This window comes from Gossypium hirsutum, chromosome D03 (assembly GCF_007990345.1).
Source record: "Gossypium hirsutum isolate 1008001.06 chromosome D03, Gossypium_hirsutum_v2.1, whole genome shotgun sequence".
Taxonomy (NCBI): domain Eukaryota; kingdom Viridiplantae; phylum Streptophyta; class Magnoliopsida; order Malvales; family Malvaceae; genus Gossypium; species Gossypium hirsutum.
Genome location: NC_053439.1, coordinates 33177427 through 33198601, shown reverse-complemented (window position 1 = coordinate 33198601; position 21175 = coordinate 33177427). Strand labels below are relative to the sequence as shown.

The window sequence follows — 21175 nt, the reverse complement described above, 5'->3', positions numbered from 1 at the left end:
TAATTTATAATTATGGAAAGTTTAAGTTAAGTTATATGTTTTGAACATATGAACTTACTAAGCTTATTTGAAGCTTACTTTTGTTCATTTTATGTATTTTTCATTTTGCGGGACTCGGCGATCGGATCATCTTGAATATCACATTATTCGACCTCCATTTTGGTAGACTTTTAAATTCATTTCGATTATGTGGCATGTAATAGGAGTTCGATTGCATATAAGTGTTTTGTAAAAGTAAAATGTGATTTGTGATGCATAAAGTATATGTGTTTGATGGCATGTTGATGTGTTTGATCATGGCTTAAAATAATAGCCTTATATGTGGTTATTAAGTTTGGTATGTGTTGGAATATTTAAGTATTTGGTAAGTTCAATTATGTTATGGAATGTTTGAATAGGTGAGACTTTGTTGGATTATATGGCATGACAGATTGATTTTTGAGTAAGATGTTATAAGCATAGTATGTGAAATGGGTTTTGGTGTTAAATTTATAGATGGTTATATTGGTAATATGGTTAATGATAAGTGAAAGGAATTTGGCATTTTGTTTGCACATATGGCATATGCATAGATATGTTCTAATTTGGCATGAAATGGGAATGTACTTTGATATTGTTAATGTTAACTGATTGAAAGTTGTATTTTGTTTGTGTATAGGGTGCATGTATGGTCACTTTCTATTTTGGCATGAAAGGAGCTGAACTTTGGTTTTAATTTATGTTTGTGATGGTGCCTTGAGGCATATTGGTTAAAAAATTAGGAAATAGATATGATATGTTTTTAGTTTAGTTGGAAATGGTATAATGAAATATGTGACTTGTTTGTATTAATGTTTAATATTTAGGTTATTAAACTTAGTGAGAGGAAATTCTATGTGATATGGATAATTAGTATTGTAATTGGTTAATTCATGTTTTGGCATAATTGTTGGTTGGTTCTTGTACAAGTTGTGTGGCCATTTAGGCATTACTTGAAACATAGGTTTGCTTGGTGCATGATGAACACTTAAAATGGCACATGATTGTTCCACGTGGCGTGTGCCTCACACAGGCTGGCCGCACGCCCATGTCAGTACTATAGGTTTGGTAATTTTTGAACCACACAGCCACAGTTAGTTACACAGCCTGGACACACGACCATGTGACTTTTGTACACACGGGCACATCTTTCACATAGGTTGGTTGTGTGACCTCTGTTTTCATGTTTGCTTTTTCTTTGTTTCAAAAGTTTTAATTTGGTCATCATTCAACCCAAACTTGTTTTAGAGCTTTTGTAAGCTCAATTTACCCTTGAATTTGTATGCAAAACATGTTTTGTTTGAATTATTGAGATATACTGAATGTAGTGATGAATTTTTGAATTAAATTTATATGACATTGTTCTGTTTATTACTGTAGTATCCCGTAATCTGATTCCGGCGACAAATACGGGTGAGGAGTGTTACAATTATGATTTCTTGAATTGGAATTTAAAAGAGCATCCCAAAAAGAAGCTCTCACATCATGCCTAGATGAAATATCCTGATCCCCCTCATTAAATAAATCAATCGTCTGCTTACGAACCTTTTTAGCCGCCGTAACAATATCCCCTCAATCAAAGTTCTATAACTCAAGATATGATCAAAATATTATATCAAAGTTAAGTTGAAATCTCTAAATGGATTCTAATTGTAAAAACTTGCCAACAATAATCTTAAAGCTTCTTTTGCTCCAATTCCATGAAAAATTAAAATGTAAGTCAAAATCAAATAATTAAACATTAAAATCACAAAACTCATAAATTATTTATAATTTATGTAACCTATGAGAATTCAACTATTAAATAAATTTTGAATAAAAAATTATTCTAACAAAACTACGCACATTGTGAAGTAACATAAAAGATATGGAAAATAATAAAAATTCATTTTTTAAAAAATAAAATAAAACAAGCACAAACACAAATATATGATTGTGTTAAACTTTTCGTAAGTGAAAAAGTAAATAAACTTATACTAATTCAGAAATGAAAAAAATAATGAGAACATGGCACCACCACATAATTATTTTACCTAAATTAAATTACTATGATAAATTGATGAATACGAGAAAGCACAAGCATGTCAAATTTTACATACAAACATATCATAAACGTTTAGTTCACCAACATACACTACACCAAAACAGGCTTTTAGCAGCATTTTTCACGGCGTTTGGATAACAAACGCCACTAAAAATTAAGCTTTAGCAACGCATCCCGGAAAATGCCGCTAAAAATAAGCATTAGCGGCATTTTCCAAAAAGCGCCACAAATAAACTAAGCCGAACGATGCCGTTTTCATATTTTTTGGGCCTTTAGCGGCGTTTTTGACAAATCGCCGCTAATTCTCAGTACTTTTAGTGGCGATTTTCGTAAAGCGCCGCTAATGCTCTAGCCTTTAGCGGCATTTTCTTATAAGCGCCGCTAATGCTCTGGCCTTTAGCGGCGTTTTTTAATAAGCGCCACTAATGATCTGGTCATTAGCGGCGTTTTTGGAAAAGCGCCGGTAATACTGTGTCATTTAGCGGCGCTTGTTTAAAAACGCCACTATTGTTCGTTCTTTTAGCGGCGCTTTTCCAAAAAGCGCCGCTAATAATAAAATCTAAAACTATTTCAATTATCTCATTCTTTGATATATTCTCAAGTAATGTTTGAATTACATTTTTATATTATAGGTTGAAAAAGTTGTATTTATTATATATTGGTCAAATTTACATTTAAAATGATAACAAACAATATTGTTTAGAAATATTACAAATTATTTTTATTAAAGAGAAGTCCTATATATTATTATTTTTCAATCACAGTTTATTTAATTAAAATACTTTAGTAGAAAAATATATTAAATTATGAGTAAAATAAAATATCATAAAACTTAAATTGTTGTGTTGTAAAGAATAAAAAATAGAATAAAAATTTATAAAATAATAAATTAATTTTGATGTATAGTTAGAGTACTAAATAAATCAAAGAAAGTAATTATATATATAAAACACCAAATATCGTGATAAATAATATTATATATTGATAATTTATTACGTACCAATAATAATTTTATATATAGTACGTACTCAATATCAATAAGAACTGAAAATGAATGAAAAGGGACAAATGAGGTTGTTACTTGGTCTAATACGTACCCACTAGAAATTAATAGCTAATTAAGTTTACATTTTAGTGTTAATGTGAGGTCAGTGTTTACGGCTTACAAGATAATGATCAAATTTACTGTTTTAGGGCTTGATGTTTATGGTTTATGGTTTAGCGTTAATGATTTGAATGTTACTTAATTAATGCATGATTTTTGCGTTTCCGGAGTTGCATGAAGAATACGAGTTAGAGTTTAGGCTTTAATTTTAAAATTTACGGGTTATAGGGATTACTAGCTTTGGGTTTTAGGGTTTAATTACTTATCTAAAACAAAAGAAAAAAAATTGAAATTCTTTTGTGTTTTTTACTTCTTATTATATTTATATATCATTAGTAGGATTATAATTAAGTATAATTGGTTATAGAAAAAGATATATATGCAACTATATATATATATGTTATATATTATGAAACATATAAATATATTAATATTGTGTTAGTTACATTCGTTTGTTAGCTTAAAAATAGAATATATATAAATTAAATTTGTTATACATTATTTGAATAATTTCAGTAATTTATAATTTATAATGTTGATTATATTTAAATTATACATATATACTGCATCGAAATTTAAAAAATTTAATAATTTCATATTAATGTATCAATTTATAATAACGTCATAAAAATTATCAAAATTAAAAATCTATTAAAAATCATTAAACTTATAAATAAAGAGAAATAAAACATTTTTAAAAATTGAATAATTAGCGGCGTTTCCACAGAACATGCCGCTATAGAGCCAAATTTGCGGCGTTTATTGTAAAAACGCCGCAAAAAATTAAACCAAAACGACTTCATTTTCATTCAGCACATTCCTTTAGTGGTGCTTCTTAATAAACGCCGCAATGGCTCGAGGCTTTAGCGGCGGTTTTTCCTAAAACGCAGCAAATATTTCTTTAATACGACATCGTTTAGTTTTCTGCTCTGGTCGAAAAGTTCGACAAAACGACGTCGCTTTGATGATGTTTACCGGTATTAGCGGTGGTTTTACATAAACGCCGCAAAAATTTCTGTAATACGACGTTGTTTACTTTTATTATTTGGTTGAAAGTTAGACAAAACAACATCATTTTTATACTGTTTATTGGTATTAGCGGCGTTTTTTATAAAAACGCCGCAAAGGAAATAAATTATATTTTAGGGTTTGGGGATTAATATTTAAGTTTTGTTGTGTACGGTTTGGGGTTTTAGGGTTCATTATTTTAGGTTTATAGTATTAAGTTCAGGGCTTTGGGTTTAGGTTTATGGCTTGGGGATTGGGGTTTAAGGTTTAGAGTTTCAGTTTACATGTTAGTGTTAATGTGAGGTCAGTGTTTACGGCTTATAAGATAATGATCAAATTTACTGTTTTAGGGCTTGATGTTTATGGTTTATGGTTTAGCGTTAATGATTTGAATGTTACAATGCATGGTTTTTGCGTTTCGGATTTGCATGAAGAATACGAGTTAGGGTTTATAATTTAATTTTAAAATTTACGGGTTATAGGGATTAATAGCTTTGGGTTTTAGGGTTTAATTACTCATCTAAAACAAAAGCCAAAAAAATGTAAATTCTTTGTGTTTTTTACTTCTTGTTATATATGTTATTAGTAGGATTATAATTAAATATAATTAGGGTTATAGAAAAAGATATATATGCAACGATATATATATATGTTATATATTATGAAACATATATATTAATATTGTGTTAGTTACATAACAATCATATTAATGTGTCAATTTAGAATAATGTCATAACAATTATCAAAATAAAAAATCTATTAAAAATCATTAAACTTATAAATAAAGAGAAATAAAATATTTTAAAAAATTGAATAATTAGCGGCGTTTTCACAGAACACGCCGCTATAGAGTCGAATTTGCGGCGTTTATTGTAAAAACGCCGCAAAAAATTAAACCAAAACGACTTCGTTTTCATTCAGCACATTCCTTTAGTGGCGCTTATTAATAAACGCCGCAATGGCTCGGGGATTTAGCGGCGGTTTTTCCTAAAACGCCGAAAATATTTCTGTAATACGACATCGTATAGTGTTCTGCTCTGGTCGAAAAGTTCACCAAAACGACGTCGCTTTGATGATGTTTACCGGTACTAGCGGTGTTTTCTGTGAAAATGCCGCAAAAGCATTAAATTACATTTTAGGTTTTACTGATTAAAATTTAAAATTGAAAAATATATTTTTTGATAATTTCAATTATTTATAAATTTTAATGTTGCTAATATATACATTATTCATACTGTATAAAATTAAAAAAATTTAATAAATTTTATCATTTAAAAATAATGTATTAAATCAGAAATATATTAAAAATTAAAATTATAAATAAAAAGAAATAAAAAATTATAAGAAGTGAATTATTAGTGGCGTTTCTATGCAAAACGCCGCAAGGATCCAATTAAAATTTAAACAAAACGGCGTCGTTTCGTTGACGAATTTAATTTGTAGTGGCGTGTTTTCTCAAAATGCTGCAAAAGATATAAGATTAGTGGCGTTTTTTATTAGCGCCACAAATGTATTTTAATGAAATGGCGTCGTTTTAATGACCAGATCAGTTTTGGGGTATATCCCCACTCCCAGCCCCAATTCCAATTTCTCTCTAAAATCCCTAAGTGTTTCACCGAAATCCCTAAGGTTTTTTCCTATCAGCCATTTCTAAGAAGCAATTCTTCATCTGTATCGTGTTTCATTGTTTGGGTGTTTCCATTTCTTGCAAAAGATTAAAATCTCTGGTTCGTACATTCGGTCAACACACATAGTTGACGGAGAACGTCGCGAAGCATCGTCGGAATCGGTCGTCGGGGGAATAAGTATTCAAGGTTCGCTTTCCCCATTCTGCCTCCGTATACATTGGGTTTTATCTTACTTTTTAATTTTATTCTTGGTTTGTTATTGTTTGTTGATCTTGAAATTAAAAAAAAATTGCATTCTCTGTTTATAGGGTATTCGGTCTTCCTCTTCATTTTTTGTGGATCGTCCTGAAGGTACTGTAATGCTTCGAATGTGAATTTATTTTCGGAATGGTTTCATTGCTTACAAACTGATGTTAACACTACTTTTTTATAGGGTTTCAGTCCATTCCATTTCATTGCGTTCATTTCTGCTTTTTTGCATCGTTCTGAAGGTACAAATATATATGTAGGAAAATTTCTGTTTTTTGCATCGTTCTGCTGTCGGTGGAATCATCTGCTACTGTGCTTTTAGCAAAGGATTTGATGTGCAAATATATATGTAGGAAAATTTGCCCTAGAAACAAAGAATAAAATGGTTTGAATGTAGGAAAATTTTGACCTAGTTTGCCTGGAAATCGCTTAAGAAAACTTAAGTGTGAAACCAAGCTGTCTTCAGCTTCTATTTTCTAGTCAAAACTCGAAATGCACTTTGACAGTGGCATTAGTATTGTCTTCATCTTTTTAATATTTCTTCATGTGATTCACTTTTTTTTTTAAATATTACAAAATACTCCTTTTTATGATGTATATAAATCTTCACAATTGCTTTACTTAAAACATGAAATCATAAGTTGAAAATGCTCGTTTTTCAAAATGTCAAGTCACTTATTCATATAATTTGGAGAAATTCTTTAAACTGTTATTTTAATACTTTAAATAAGTAAAAGTAAAAATGATGCATCAAATTGAATGCAGACTGTGCTCACTTTTAGATTATTTTAATTTATTTACATATGATTCAAAGAGTCAACTTCTAGCTAAGTCATCTAGTTACCCTAATTTTGTATGTATATTCACTACCCATAATTCAGTGGAAGATTAGTTTAAAAGCAAAGATTGCTTATGTAAGCTATATTTAAATTTTATTAATAATATTTAAACATATTTTGTTGTCAAATCAGTAACACATATACCTCTCCACCCATAATTCAGTGGAAGATTAGTTTAAAAGCAAAGATTGATTATGTAAGCTATATTTAAATTTTATTAATAATAAATTGATAACTTAAATAAGTATTACTATATTTTTAATATTATACATATATTAATTTACGTATGTAAGCTATATTTAAATTTTATTAATAATATTTAAACATATTTTGTTGTCAAATCAGTAACATATATACCTCTCCACCCATAATTCAGTGGAAGATTAGTTTAAAAGCAAAGATTGCTTATGTAAGTTATATTTAAATTTTATTAATAATAAATTGATAACTTAAATAAGTATTACTATATTTTTAATATTATACATATATTAATTTACATAATACATAACTTACATAACCTACTTAATACATAACTTGCATAACTTACATAATACACAACTTACATGTGTAAATAATACATAACTTACATAACTTACATACCCTACATAAATTAAATAAGTTACATAATAATACATACCCTACATAAATTAAATAAGTTACATAATACACAAAAACAAAAACTTACATAACTTACATAATACACAACTTACATAACTTATATAATACACAACTTACATAACTTACATAATACATAATTTGCATAACTTACATAAGACATAACTTACATAAGTTTCATAACACACAACTTACGCAACTTACACAACTTACATAACTTACACAACTTACATAATGTATAACTTATTCCTAAATCCTAAACCCGTGCAATTTATTGTCAATGTCAGACTTCAAGAATTAAGAAATGGACCGTTCTTGGATGAATTTGTCAAGGGTAAGCGACGGTTATCGAAATGGAGTGCAGAGTTTTCTAAATTTTGCATTTCAATATGCAAGCCAAGAGAACATGATTCTTTGCCCGTGTAAGAAGTGTGTCAACATAAACTGGCATTATCGTGAGGTTGTATACGAGCATCTAATTGTTGATGGGTTTGTTCGGGGTTATAAGCAATGGTTTTTTCATGGAGAATGCTCGCCTAGTACTTCCTCTTCAAGGATGGATGTATCTTATCCTGGTACTGCTAATTACCATCAGTCTGAATATGTTGCGGGATGCATTTAATATGCACAATCATGGTGTGCAGTCGTTCCCAGCGGATTTTGTGGCATCTGATGATTGTAATATTGGTGGAACTGCATTTACCGAACCGGGCAGTAGTGTACCTCATGAATAGCCGAATGGAGAAGCGGTAAAGTTCTACGCGCTACTTAATGACATGAACGAAGAACTGTATGAGGGATCAAAATTTTCAAAAATGTCATTCTGTATTCGTCTTTTTCAGTTAAAATGTTTGGGAGGGTGGACCGGAAACTCGTTGACAATGCTGTTAGAGTTTTTGAGAGAAATGTTTCCGTTTGCAAAAATCCCTCAGTCATGCAAAGATATGAAGAAAATGATAAAAGATTTAGGCCTTGGGTACAACAAAATCCATAGTTGCCCAAATGATTGCATGTTGTATTGGGGTGATCGAAAAAACCAACAGTGCTGTCATGTATGCGGCCAATCCCGTTGGATTAGTAGAAACACAGAAGATGGGAACGACGATGAAAATGATGCACAGTAGAGAAAAAAGCCAGTCAAGATTTTGCGATATTTTCCCCTGATACTAAGGCTTCAAAGGCTTTTCATGTCGTCGAAGACTGCGGAGTCAATGACGTAGCACCATGATGGACGAACCAATGATGGATTACTAAGGCATTCGTCAGATTCTTTAGGTTGGAAATCATTTGACAATAAATTTCCAGGCTTTGCAAGCGATCCTAGAAGTGTGAGGCTTGGGCTTGCATCTGATGGATTTAATCCTTTCAAGATCATGAGTACTGCGTACAGTACTTGGCCAGTAGTGCTTGTTCCTTACAATCTGCCTCCGTGGATTTGCATGAAGCAATCTTCCCTTATCTTATCTATGATTATCCCTGGAGAGAAAGGGCCCGGGAATGATATCGACATTTATTTACAGCCACTTATTGAAAAGTTAAAACAATTATGAGCTGGTGTCAAGACATATGATGTGCTGAGAAAGGAGAACTTTAATTTACGTGCAGCTTTGATGTGGACCATTATTGACTTTCCCGCTTATGCTAATTTATCCGGTTGGAGTACCAAGGGTCGTTATACGTGTCCTTGTTGTGCTGCACAAACATGTTCGCAATGGTTGTACAATGGGAAGAAGTTCTCTTACATGGGGCATCGTCGGTGGTTACCGGAAAATCATAGATTTAGATTTCAGAGTTCCATATTTGACTGTACTGAAGAGTTCAGAGAAGCTCCTTCGCAGACCAGTGGCTCTGAAATCTTGTTCATATTGGAAGATATGAATTTCATTTATGGGAAGATGAACCAACCGCCAAGCACGCAAAGAAATAGAAGATCAAATGATGAAGCTGATGATGACTCTGATGAAGAGGATGATACTAATGAGGCGGACTTGTGGAAAAAAAGAAGTATTTTTTTGAGTTGCCTTATTGGGAGCATCACCTTTTACGACACAATCTTCATGTTATGCACATTGAGAAAAATGTCTGCGAGAACATTGTGGGTACAATTTTGAATGTCGATGGAAAATCAAAAGGCAATCTTCAGAGTCGACTTGATTTAGTCTAAATGGGAATTCGGCCTGATCTTCATCCCAATCCACTTCCGAATGGGAAATATCGGTTGCCGCCTTCTATTTTCTCAATGTCCAAGACGGAGAAAGAACTGTTTTGCATGGTGTTGAAGGATATAAAGGTTCCAGATGCGTATGCATCAAATATATCTCGATGTGTTAGTGTTAAAGATCGAAGATTATAATCGCTAAAATCACATGACTATCACATCTTGATGCAAGATTTACTACCAGTTGCTCTACGATCTTATATGTCCAAGAAGGTGATGTCTTGTATAATTGAACTATCCAATATAATGAAAGCCATTTGTGGCAAATTTTTGGATGTTCAAGAACTTCAGAAGGTATAGGATCGAGCCGCTTTGACTTTATGCAACATAGAGAAAATCTTCCCACCTTCCTTCTTCACCATTATGGTTCACTTGATAATCCATCTCACGCACGAAGCAATTCTTGGCGAACCCGTTTTCTATCGATGGATGTATCCCATAGAAAGGTGTTAATTAAAATTTTTAAAATTTTCCTTCATTCACCTCTATGCCTTTAGTTACAACTTTTGATAATGTTGTATATTGTGTTTAGGTTCCTATCCAAATTAAAGTCTTACTGCCGCAACAAGCGATATCCAGAAGGACCGATTGCTGAAGGCTACTTGGCAGAGGAATGTATGACCTTCTGCTCAAGATATTTGGAAGATGTTGAAACAAGGTTGAACAGACCAAATAGGAATGCTAGACTCGCGGACCATAACTTAGCCGATACTTATTTGTTCCAAAGTTTTGGAGAACCAATCGGCAAAGTTGAAATTGCAGAATTAGATCATTTATCGTGGGTACAAGCACATTGATATGTTCTGTTTCACCACGAATCATTGGAACCTTTACGGAAGTAAGTTCTACAAATTTGATAAATATTTATCAAACTAATAATTGTTTATCTTCTAACAAAGTGAACATTTTTTAACACAGTGAGTACAAACAAATATTGAGATCTCGTTCACGCTCCCGAAGAACACAACATCGAGATATCAATAAGTTGTTTACAGAATCTTTTTATGAATGGTTAAGCCAAACGGTATGCAGTTGGAGCTTCCGCTTACAAATAATAATATTTTCACATAACATTTTTAATTACTCAGTTTACTTTCCATTCAATAGGTTTGGAGTGGGAAGAACGTAGACGACGAAGTTAAATGGCTCTCCCAAGGTCCAAATCGAGTGGTTAAAAGATATAGTGCGTTCCTCATCAACGGATTCAGATTTCATACAAAATATCGCGAGAGGTTGAGGAGAACGCAAAATTGTGGAATAGTTGTTAATTCTGCAATTACAAGTTATGCTAGTGCTAGGGACAATAATCCTGTCGAGGGAAATGTGGAATATTTCGGACATCTTACTGACATAATTGAGTTGGATTACTACGGCAAATGGAAAGTTGTCTTATTTCGAGGTGATTGGGCCGATGTTAATACAGCTCGTGGAATCAAGCAAGATCAATTTGGTTTTACAATGGTGAACTTTGACCGATTGATTCACAGAGGACAACAACTGATAGATGAGCCGTATGTATTCTCATCTCAAGTCAAACAAGTTTTTTACTCAAAAGATCCAACTGATAAGGGTTGGTACGTTGTACTCCGTAACATCCCTAGAAACTTGTTTGATATGGGCAGTGGAAGTAGAGATAATATCGACGACAGATCAGAAACTTTGCCATTTCCAAAACAAAACTTAAACGATAATATCCCTAGTACTAGTGCACAATTTCAATGGGTTCGTCAGGATACGGATGAAGATATTTACGAATAATGATGTAGTAAGATTTTACGATTGTTTAATTATATGTAACTTACATTAGTATTAAATCTTGGTCTTATTATATATTTCAACTATTTTATATGTGCTGTTATTGTTGTAATTAGTTATTAAGTTTAATTACATTTTATGTGTATTGCAGATAAAATGCCTAGAAGAAAAATTATAAGGGAAAGCATTGTTCAAAATGATCCAAACTCGACAGAAACAAATAGTATTGAACAACAGACAGCAATTGGATCTTCGAATGTTTCGATTACACCTGAGGATCCTACGGAAGTTCAAAGTAATTTTACATTTAATTTACATGCGTGTTGACTTATAATTGATTTATTTTTCAAATTCTTATATTATAATATACCATTTGTAGCTGAAAATGGTAGGACGCGCAGAGGTCGAGGACGTACGCTACTTATAGAGTTATACGAGTTAGATCCAGTCGAGCGTGTCAAGGTATGCAGAAACAATTTTGGTCAGCCTGTTGGATCAGAAGCTCAACTTTTAGCAGGATACATGGGCATTTTAGCATGAAATGCGAATATGTTGCCTATCAACTACGAGTCATGGCGTCAAATGCCCGATAGCAACAAAAACCAAGCCCTCGATAATATTAAGGTAACAAAATGTTAATGTCATCTGTAATGCTTGGGAAATAGTTTCATTTATATTTACTTTATTAACTTGTGTTTTTTGTAGGCGAGGTTTGCTTTAGAGGTCTCGGATGCTTATGTAAAGAAGGCATTGGGAAAAAGATGGAGAGACAATAAAAGTACTTTGAATAAAAATTATTACAAGACAAAAACAACCCTCGATGAGAAATTGCAAAATGTCCCGCCGGGTATGTTGAGGTACCAATGGGAAGATGCTGTTAGATTTTGGCATTCTCAGAAAGGCGAGGTACGACGTACTTCCAAACTATTGTAATTATTTTGGTTTATAGTATTTACTATTTACGTACTAAAAATTTTATAACGTAGGATCGTGAATGAGTTGGAAAAAGCAGCCGGCAGCAACAAAAATTCACTCACACAGCCGGGTCGAGAAGTTTTGCATGTGTAGCTGAGGCGGAGGTATTTTTAATTTTTTAATATTCTCAAATATGTATAACTTTCTATTAAATAATATTTTTACTACTATATTGTAGGAACGGTCGTCCGATCAAAAAGTTGGACGCCTTCAACTTTTTGAAATTACACATAAGAAGAAAGATGGATCTGCTATGACTCCTGAAGCTGGTGAAATTATGGTACATTTACTTAATACGATTTGACTTGTTTTAGTTATTTATAGTGTTTATTTTCTAATGGTTTAATTCATTGCTTGTAATGCGACTATTGTTATATTGCATTTGTTTTTTTTAATATATATTGCGTTCCTAACTATGTGATTTATTTATTAGGAAAAACTAAAGGAAAAAAAGACGGAGTACGAAGCGATTGCTTCTAGTGATAGTTCTGTTCATCTTGAAGACATTGATAACTGGATTATTACTGAAGTTTTGGGTCCTGAAAAGTATGGTCGGGTTCGATTTCAAGGATCTTTTATTAGCCCAACCCAATATTTTGGATCCAGCTCGCACCAATACATGGCTTTGGGGAGTCAATCTCAAGCTGAAGTTCAGAGGTTAAAAGACCAGATGGCTCAGATACAAGCAACCACATTTGAGGTTCAAAGGAAATATGAAGAACTTCAGCAACAACTTAAAGCAGAGGCGGCAACGAGGGAAGCAGAGGCTACAGCGAGAGAAGCAGAGGCCGCAGCGAGAGAAGCAGCGAGAGAAGCAGCGATAGAAGCAGAGGTTCAAAAGAAATATGAAGAACTACAGCTACAACTTCAAAAAGATGCGGCATCGAGAGAAGCAGAGCAGAGCAAAAAGTACGACGAACTTCAACAGCAGCTTCAGATTATGATAAAGATGTTTCAGCAGTCGCAACTTCCGCCGTCATAGTGCATATTGTATAAATATTTTTATCATTTTAACTTTTAACGTTTTTGAAAAGAAAAGTATGAATTCACTTTTATTTATATCAATTAATATTATTTTAGTCATTTAATTTGAAATATTATATAAATTTATTGTTTTTGGTTAGTTTAGATCTGTTTGCTTTTGATTTGTTGTTGCAAGAGGGTTGAAAAAACAGAAAATTTTATTTTAAAAAAATCCCAAAATTAGTGGCGTTTTTTAAAAAAGCGCCGCTAAAAGTCATATCAAATAGTGGCGTTTGTGAAATAAGCGCCGCTAAAGAACACTACTGTTAGCAGCATTTTTGACCAAGCGCCGCTATAGAACATTACTTTTAGCGGCATTTTCTTCCTAAGCGCCGCTAAAGAACAAGATCTTTAGCGGCGTTTTTTCCCAAGCGCCGCTAAAGAACATGATCTTTAGCGGCGTTTTTTCCTAAGCGCCGCTAAATAACATGATCTGTAGCGGCATTTTTTCATAAGCGCCGCTAAAGAACATGATCTTTAACGGCGTTTATTTCCTTAGCGCCGCTAAAGAACATGATCTTTAGCGGCGTTTTTTTCTGTAAGCGCCACAAAAGTTAGCAACGTTGTCGTTAGCGGCATTTTTTGTGGCGCTTCTTCAAGCGCCGCAAATGCCTTTAGTGGCGTTAAAAAGCGCCGTTGCCTAAAAAAACGCCGCTAAAAACCTGTTCTGGTGTAGTGATATTTCTAGAAAATCAAAACATTGTGAAATTTTGAGCACTTATTTTTGGAATCTTTTTAAATTTTTTTAAACGATATTAAAGTTACAACTAAATTACTACGATAAAGTTAAAATTACTACTATATTAAACTTAACCCAAAGAATTAAAATTAATAAAATTATATCACGTGACAAAAATATATTAAGAAAAAGTCAAAAGTTACATAAAACGATTTAATACTATGTACACAATCATATAAATTTATAATATTTTAGGCGCAAAAATATATTTAAATCTATATTATTGAGGCACCATTTTTCTATGGTATTGACAATTCAAATCTATCCATATTTATAAAAATATATGTTTAATGTATATATGAAAAATACTTACAAAAATCAAATGAATAAGATTAAATAAATTTTAAATCTAAAAGGTAAGGTTTTTAAAATTAGACTGATGGTCAGATTACCGATTCTCAACTCAACCAGTTCAACTGATTAGTCCAGTTTTAATGAAATAAATTATTAAAAATTCATAAAAATTAAAAATATATATATTAAAAGAAAAAATCGATTCAACCGGTTTCATGCAATTCACTCAAAAGTCAATTTCAAAGCCAGTTCAACATGTTGTTCAAACCGATATACCGGTTGATTATCCGTCGTGGTCCAACAACCATGATAAAATGCTTATTCATAAACTTGACAAATACAACCCATCATTCAACAAATTTAAAATAAACAAGAAAAAAATTTATTTATACATTAAACAATAAGATCATCCCATAAACTATACCAATTATTCATTATATTAATTAAGAAATAACAAAATATTAGTTTTTCTATATTAATATTTATATATATTATAGTTAAATCTAATTTTATCAATTGAATTGAAACAATGTATTGTTTTAGGCTAATTCAAATTTATTGACTATTCGTCAGTTTGTACACATTATTCTGATCAGTAAAAATGAAATGAATTGAAATGTATAGATACAATCAATATAAATCCAAAATTTCAATTACAACACTACGTATCAACCAACACAATTGGTACCGATACTGATAAAATTTAATTAGTATGAAATAAATTCAAAGATGAAGAACATCATCATGAACATGATGTAGAAGGTTGGATATGGGAGGTGGGCGAGTGATGTCAATCCAACGGGGCCAGCATGATGTTTTGGAATGATGATCCAATGTTAAATTTAATTTTATAACCATACTTCACTTTTTAGGAAGACATCAAAAACATTAATTCTTTAATGACTAAACCAGAAGTTTGCTTTAAATAATAACAAGAACGTGAAAAGCGCAGATGAAGCTGATCATCAGCAAAAGTGGGGGATTGTTGGCACGCTATTTCAGGTTTATAGGAATGGCCTAGTTTTTTCCATGGAAAACTATGGACACCACTTGAGCGAAGTCTCTGTTTCTCCATTCCTTAAATTTCCAGTTTTAGAATATAAAAAGGTCTAAGCAAATTTTTGGCCTCCAATGGTTTCCTCAGTACCACAATGTATCCGTAATCTGCTGGCAAAAAGTATAAATAACTATGATGTGCGCCTTCATGATCATATTAAGAGGGAGAGAAACTTAAAATGGGCTCTACTCCATGCCTATGAATACATACCATGTAGCCATGCAATGGGTTTGGTCAAATTTTGGATATTGCCTTATGTCTGGGCTCGCATCACCTTTACCCGATCAAGGCCCGCCACATAAATATAAGAGATTAGGGTTAGGATTCCGTTTTATAAGTAGTTAAAACAGGTTAAATCGATTAGTTATTTTTCATAACTCAAACATTTAACTTAACAAGATTTTAATATTTATTATTTTATGTTTTAAATATATTTATGATATTAGAAATTTTATCACGTGTGAAAATCACGTATTTAAAAACACAAGTTGAAAATAACATACAATAAATAATAAAATGTATGCATATTAAAACACGCAAATAAAATTAAGATGTAAAAATCATATTAAAATAAAGTTTTTGTTTAGTGGTAAAAATTAATGTTTTATTGTTTCAAATCCAACCACATGAGAAAATTTTATTGGCTTTTAAAAATATATATATACAAATATATAACAAATATACTTATTAAAATTTCATATAAAATCTACAACTTATTTTAATTCAAATGGATAAAAAAAAACTATACACGTAATGCTTGATTTAAATCTTATTATGAACAATTTTTTATCATTTTATAAAAATATAAAAATGTTAAAAACATTCGTATAATCATATAACTTAGTTTATAAATCAATGATTTTTTAGTAATTTCCTAATTAATGTTAAAAAAATCATTTCCTAATTAAGTTGGAACATAATTGATTGATAATAAACTTTATAAATAATATACATTAATAAATATATAAGATTTTAGTCTTTTTATTTCGCATCCTTGAAATAAAAAAGGAAAAAAAAATTGGATTTACTAGACCGATAAATCGCTTAAATCAATAGTTTGAGTTGTTTTTTAACCGAATTGGCCGATTGCTCTCCTACGAGATTAAACTTCTACACCTTTTTGGTAACGTCTTCTACAAACAGGATGTTTATTCGTCTTTTAAGCATCAAAAGGTTCCAGTTTCAACACGCACACCAAAGGAAAGGTCTTCAAAGCTTTCAGTAATAATGGCAAAAAACACCCGGGCTTCGGTAGACAGGAAACGAGAGGGTATTACAGGAGTTGGAGGGGGGGGGGCTTTTTTTAGTTTCAAACATAATTTTCCATACAAACAAGCAGGGCTTGGTCCACTAAATATAGAGGTGACAGTTCACGCATATTTGATTCATACACATTAATTTAAAGACCAAAGTTATTTGGAATGAAGCCCTCCTTTTTACATGCGTAGTAGCAAGTTAACCCATCGCATACTTCTGGGTCCAGCTTCGAGCCGTTGTCTCATACTTGCTCTTGTCAGTCTTGTACATGTGGGCAATCTCCGGCACCAATGGGTCATCAGGATTCGGATCCGTCAATAGTGAGCAGATAGATAGCAATACCTACAATAAAAATAAGTAAATAAAAATAAGAACAGATCTCCCATTCCTAATGCCATTACATGATAGAACAGAACAATGATCCACGGTGCAAACAACTTAGGGCAGTACATGAAATGCTAAATTTTAAGGGCTTGCTCATAGTCTTACATTTTAAAAAGGTAAAATTTGTTGTTAATGGTGTTATGAAAAACATGGTAATGTATATTCAAATAGAATATGTTTGAACTTAAAGGGCAGTTGGGCGTGTTGAACTAACCTTGGATATGGTGAGGGCAGGGCTCCACTGCTCCTTCAAAATATCAAGGCAAATGCTACCGTTGCTGTTAATATTTGGGTGAAAGACCTTTGTCCTGAATGCAACCTGAATGGGAGGAAATTTTAAAAAGTTAAAATAAAAGGTTAGTCGAACAAAATTACGAGAGAAACTTGCTGGTCAATGGTCAGCTACGAAACAAGTATGTTATAAGGCCATTACGATGGAACAAGCGAGGAACAATTTCACCCTATATTTTACCCTGTTACGATAAGAATTAGCGATCTGGCTCCAGCAAAAATATAAATATATTACCAGAGCATCCAGCAAAACTACTTTTTGTTTAGACAAGAAGTATATAGTAAATGTGAGAAGCCATAACTAAACACCCATATGCACGTGAAGGAGAAAGATCTTACCTGATGCTGTTTACAGAAGTGAGATTAACAAGATATCATATAAATTTTGGTTCAGAAAACCTAACAATAGCCTTCAATGCAAAAACTAAACCATTAGACACCCGACATGCATGTGTATGCACCACTCTGCATGCATACATGCACTGTGGAGATAACAATATTGGTGCGCCAGAATAAGCTAATAAATGCTAAAAGGCAATCAAGTAGTATTAGCATTTACTCATTTCATTGTCAAGCAATGTTTGCATAAGCCACTTGCACTGCTGAGACACCTTGGTCACAGTATCTACAACAAGGAATTAGCCATATAACATGAAGGCTTTAAACATTTATGCTATATACACATCCCACCAAATGTTGATAGGTAAATCAGGAAAAGGTAAGAGCATTCACCACATGGTCCACATAAAAAAAAAATTCTTATTGGAATTCTGAGAAGATAACAATCATGTCTACACTCTACAGCACTTGCATAGATGGTTATATATAAAAAAAATAGCTTGTTCACATAAAAAAGTTGCAGAATATGCTAAGAAATTTTCTTCAAGGCACTTAGAGATATAGTGGCATGATTTTAAATGAAAAAGACAGCCAGTTACAGTCAAATATATAGGCAATAAAGATAATGTTAAGCATCCAACCTAAAACCAATTGGTAATAAGTGGAGTGGCACAACTTAAATATGACCAATACTTAATAAATGTGGGATAACATCACCTAACACTCCCCCTCACGTGTAGCTCAACTGGGCCTACAAATAGACAACCTGAATACTAATGTTATGCATCCAAACTGAAACCAAAAGTAATAAGTGGAAGGACCAAACTTGTAAATGAGACCACAGGAAATCCAGTAATTAACAGATATAGGATAACAACACTTGATAGCTAAAAATACAAATTATAGAGCCAAGGCAAGAAAGAATGTAAACTAGTTTGGTTCAGGAATACAATCAACTACCTTTGGTGGTTTAAATGGATAGTCCGGAGGGAAATGAATGGTGACTAGAAACACTCCACCAGCATAAGGACTGTCAGGAGGACCCATAATAGTTGCTTGCCAATGAAACATGTCTTCAGCAACAGGGCCTAATTCAATAGTAAAAATAAGCAAAAGGACAATAGTTAGATGAACAATCACCAAGTAATCTTATGATAATATTTTCCCAAATAAAAATTGAACGAACCACTCATCCTTTCTCTTATTTGCCTTAAGAAATTTAAGCACATATAACAGAAATGACGAGTTCATATACTCAATACATGCAATTATGCAAATCGTTTCCTTACAAACTTCACCTATACATGAACAATTTCGTATGACCGAATAACACCTTAACAAACAGACATGAACAATAATTAACTAATAATTAGACATGAAAATTTTAAAAAAATAAAAAAGAAATATATTGTGGTTAGAAAAAAATGGAATCATCATGGTCAAAATGAAAAGACTAATAATTAAGTATAGAAAATAGATTCGTTATATATAGGTCAAATTGAATTATGCAGCAATAGTAATTATCATGTCATAATTTTCTTTTTCAAAAGCAGATATCTAAAAAATTTCTAATCATTTTTTCAAAAAAAAAAAAGAGTTTCAACGAACAAATCTTTAAAAATTCAGAAATGAACAAATCGAAACACGAAATAGAAAAAAAAATTTTGAACCTGCGCTGCAAGAGGTAGGAGGATCTTTCTGGAGATCCTTGAGCTCCTTCAAGATCCGCTTTGAAGCCATCACCTAAACCCTAAAACAAACAAAATCTTTAAAAAAATAGAACTTTTCAAGCTAGATCGCTTTTTGTGTCTAGCAAAGAAAATTTTAAATTGAAGAGAAACCAAAAAAATGAAACGAAATAAAGAGGAAACTGGAGAGAAAAAAGAACAAGTACCTGAGAGATCCTCCTGTCCTAGGCTATTGTCTGTTTGGGGTTTTTTTTTTTTTTTAGTTGCTGAAAATAGCGGAAGAAATGTAAAGAGGCAAAAATAAAGCTTTAAAAATAGATCTCCCAGAACATCATTTTTTAATAATAAAAATTATAATTATTATGTAGAAAAAGGCAAAAATTGGGATGTTTTGTGCTCTCATTGGCTATCTTTGTAGACCCCACACGATTATAAGAGAATTTTATTTTGTATTTCTTTTGACACGGATACCTTCTCTTTAGAGATGGCATTGGCAACCGCGTGTGGCGCGTGAAGGTAATTTGCAGGAGTGTGCAAAAATAAATCGTTGATTTTGGTTTTGAAAAAAAATATTTTTTTATTTTTATTTTTATATTTTATAAACTCAAACTCAATTCAAAAACTAATCGTAATCGGGGTAAATTACATTTATTGTCACTAAATTATTAATAAATTTATGTTTTCGTCACTCAATTATAAAAGCTTACAAAATGATCACTAAATTATTCGAAAGTTTTTATTTAATTCAACGAGTTGTTAAAATTGATGTTATATGACTTTTTTATCCGCATCGCCTCCACCAATCAAACGATTTGCTTTCCCTTCTCTTTTACAATTCATTTTGTTTTCAAGAAACAGCTTTAAACGTTGTGAATATGCAAACCAAAATTCAAACAATTTTTTTTTCTGATATCATACATTGATCTTTAGATTGACTTAGATTTAAGGTATATTTTTCTACTCTTAATGGATATTGAGCTACTGTACCAACCATCTAATTGTTGCTTGAAACTCGTTAGTCAGGCTTTAAAAAAAAAACAACCCAGTATTTTAAATAGAAACTTTAAAATAATTTAATCTCATTTCATAATTTTTTTTAAGTTTAATCACGTAATTCACCCTTAAAATTTATACCTAATTGGGCCAATATCCAAAAATTAAATCCAATTGATATTTAAACTCAATTAATAAATTAAACCCAAAAATACTACACCCGAACCCGATCCTTCACTTGCACTACGCGGTTCATTTCAGCATTTGACGCTTTTTTTTTTTCTCATTGAAGCAAAACTCACTTCACTATTTGATAAATAAAAAAATTGTTAATGAAAATAATTTTGTTGCAATGTTGTGTTGGATTATGAAACTTGTGTTATATCGTGTTGTGTTAAATTATTTAGTTTGTCATGTAATAGTTTGTATAATTTCTTTTAAATGTAGATTGTGGATAGAGTTTATCTAAAATAAGTTCTTTTGTTTTTTTTTGTTGGTTTTAGAGGTAAGTTAATTTTGTTTTAAAAGTAAATTGGATTTTAAAATTTTTTGGGTCGCCCCTAATTTTGTTTGGGGTAAATTACGCTGATAATCACTCTAAAATAGGGTTAGCTTTAGTATGATCATTTTAAAAAAAATTCTTAATTTAGTCACCC

The 21175-nt window shown here is 31.8% G+C and overlaps 1 protein-coding gene across 2 annotated transcripts; it reads right to left on the bottom strand.

The window, feature by feature from the left end:
• Window positions 1-16698: 16698 nt before the first annotated feature.
• LOC107950744 (ubiquitin-conjugating enzyme E2-17 kDa) lies at window positions 16699-19904 on the bottom strand. 2 transcript variants are annotated; one of them, XM_016885696.2, is made up of 5 exons: window positions 19733-19904; window positions 19509-19588; window positions 18799-18926; window positions 17423-17527; window positions 16699-17166 (listed from the first exon to the last, which is right to left on the bottom strand). In XM_016885696.2, exons 2-5 carry the CDS (start codon window positions 19576-19578, stop codon window positions 17023-17025), a joined length of 447 nt encoding a protein of 148 aa, XP_016741185.1. In that variant the 5' UTR covers window positions 19579-19588; window positions 19733-19904; the 3' UTR covers window positions 16699-17022. The 2 variants fall into 2 exon arrangements, with proteins under 2 accessions (XP_016741185.1, XP_016741186.1); XM_016885697.2 differs by having other exon boundaries at window positions 19509-19581; window positions 19733-19864.
• Window positions 19905-21175: the final 1271 nt, after the last annotated feature.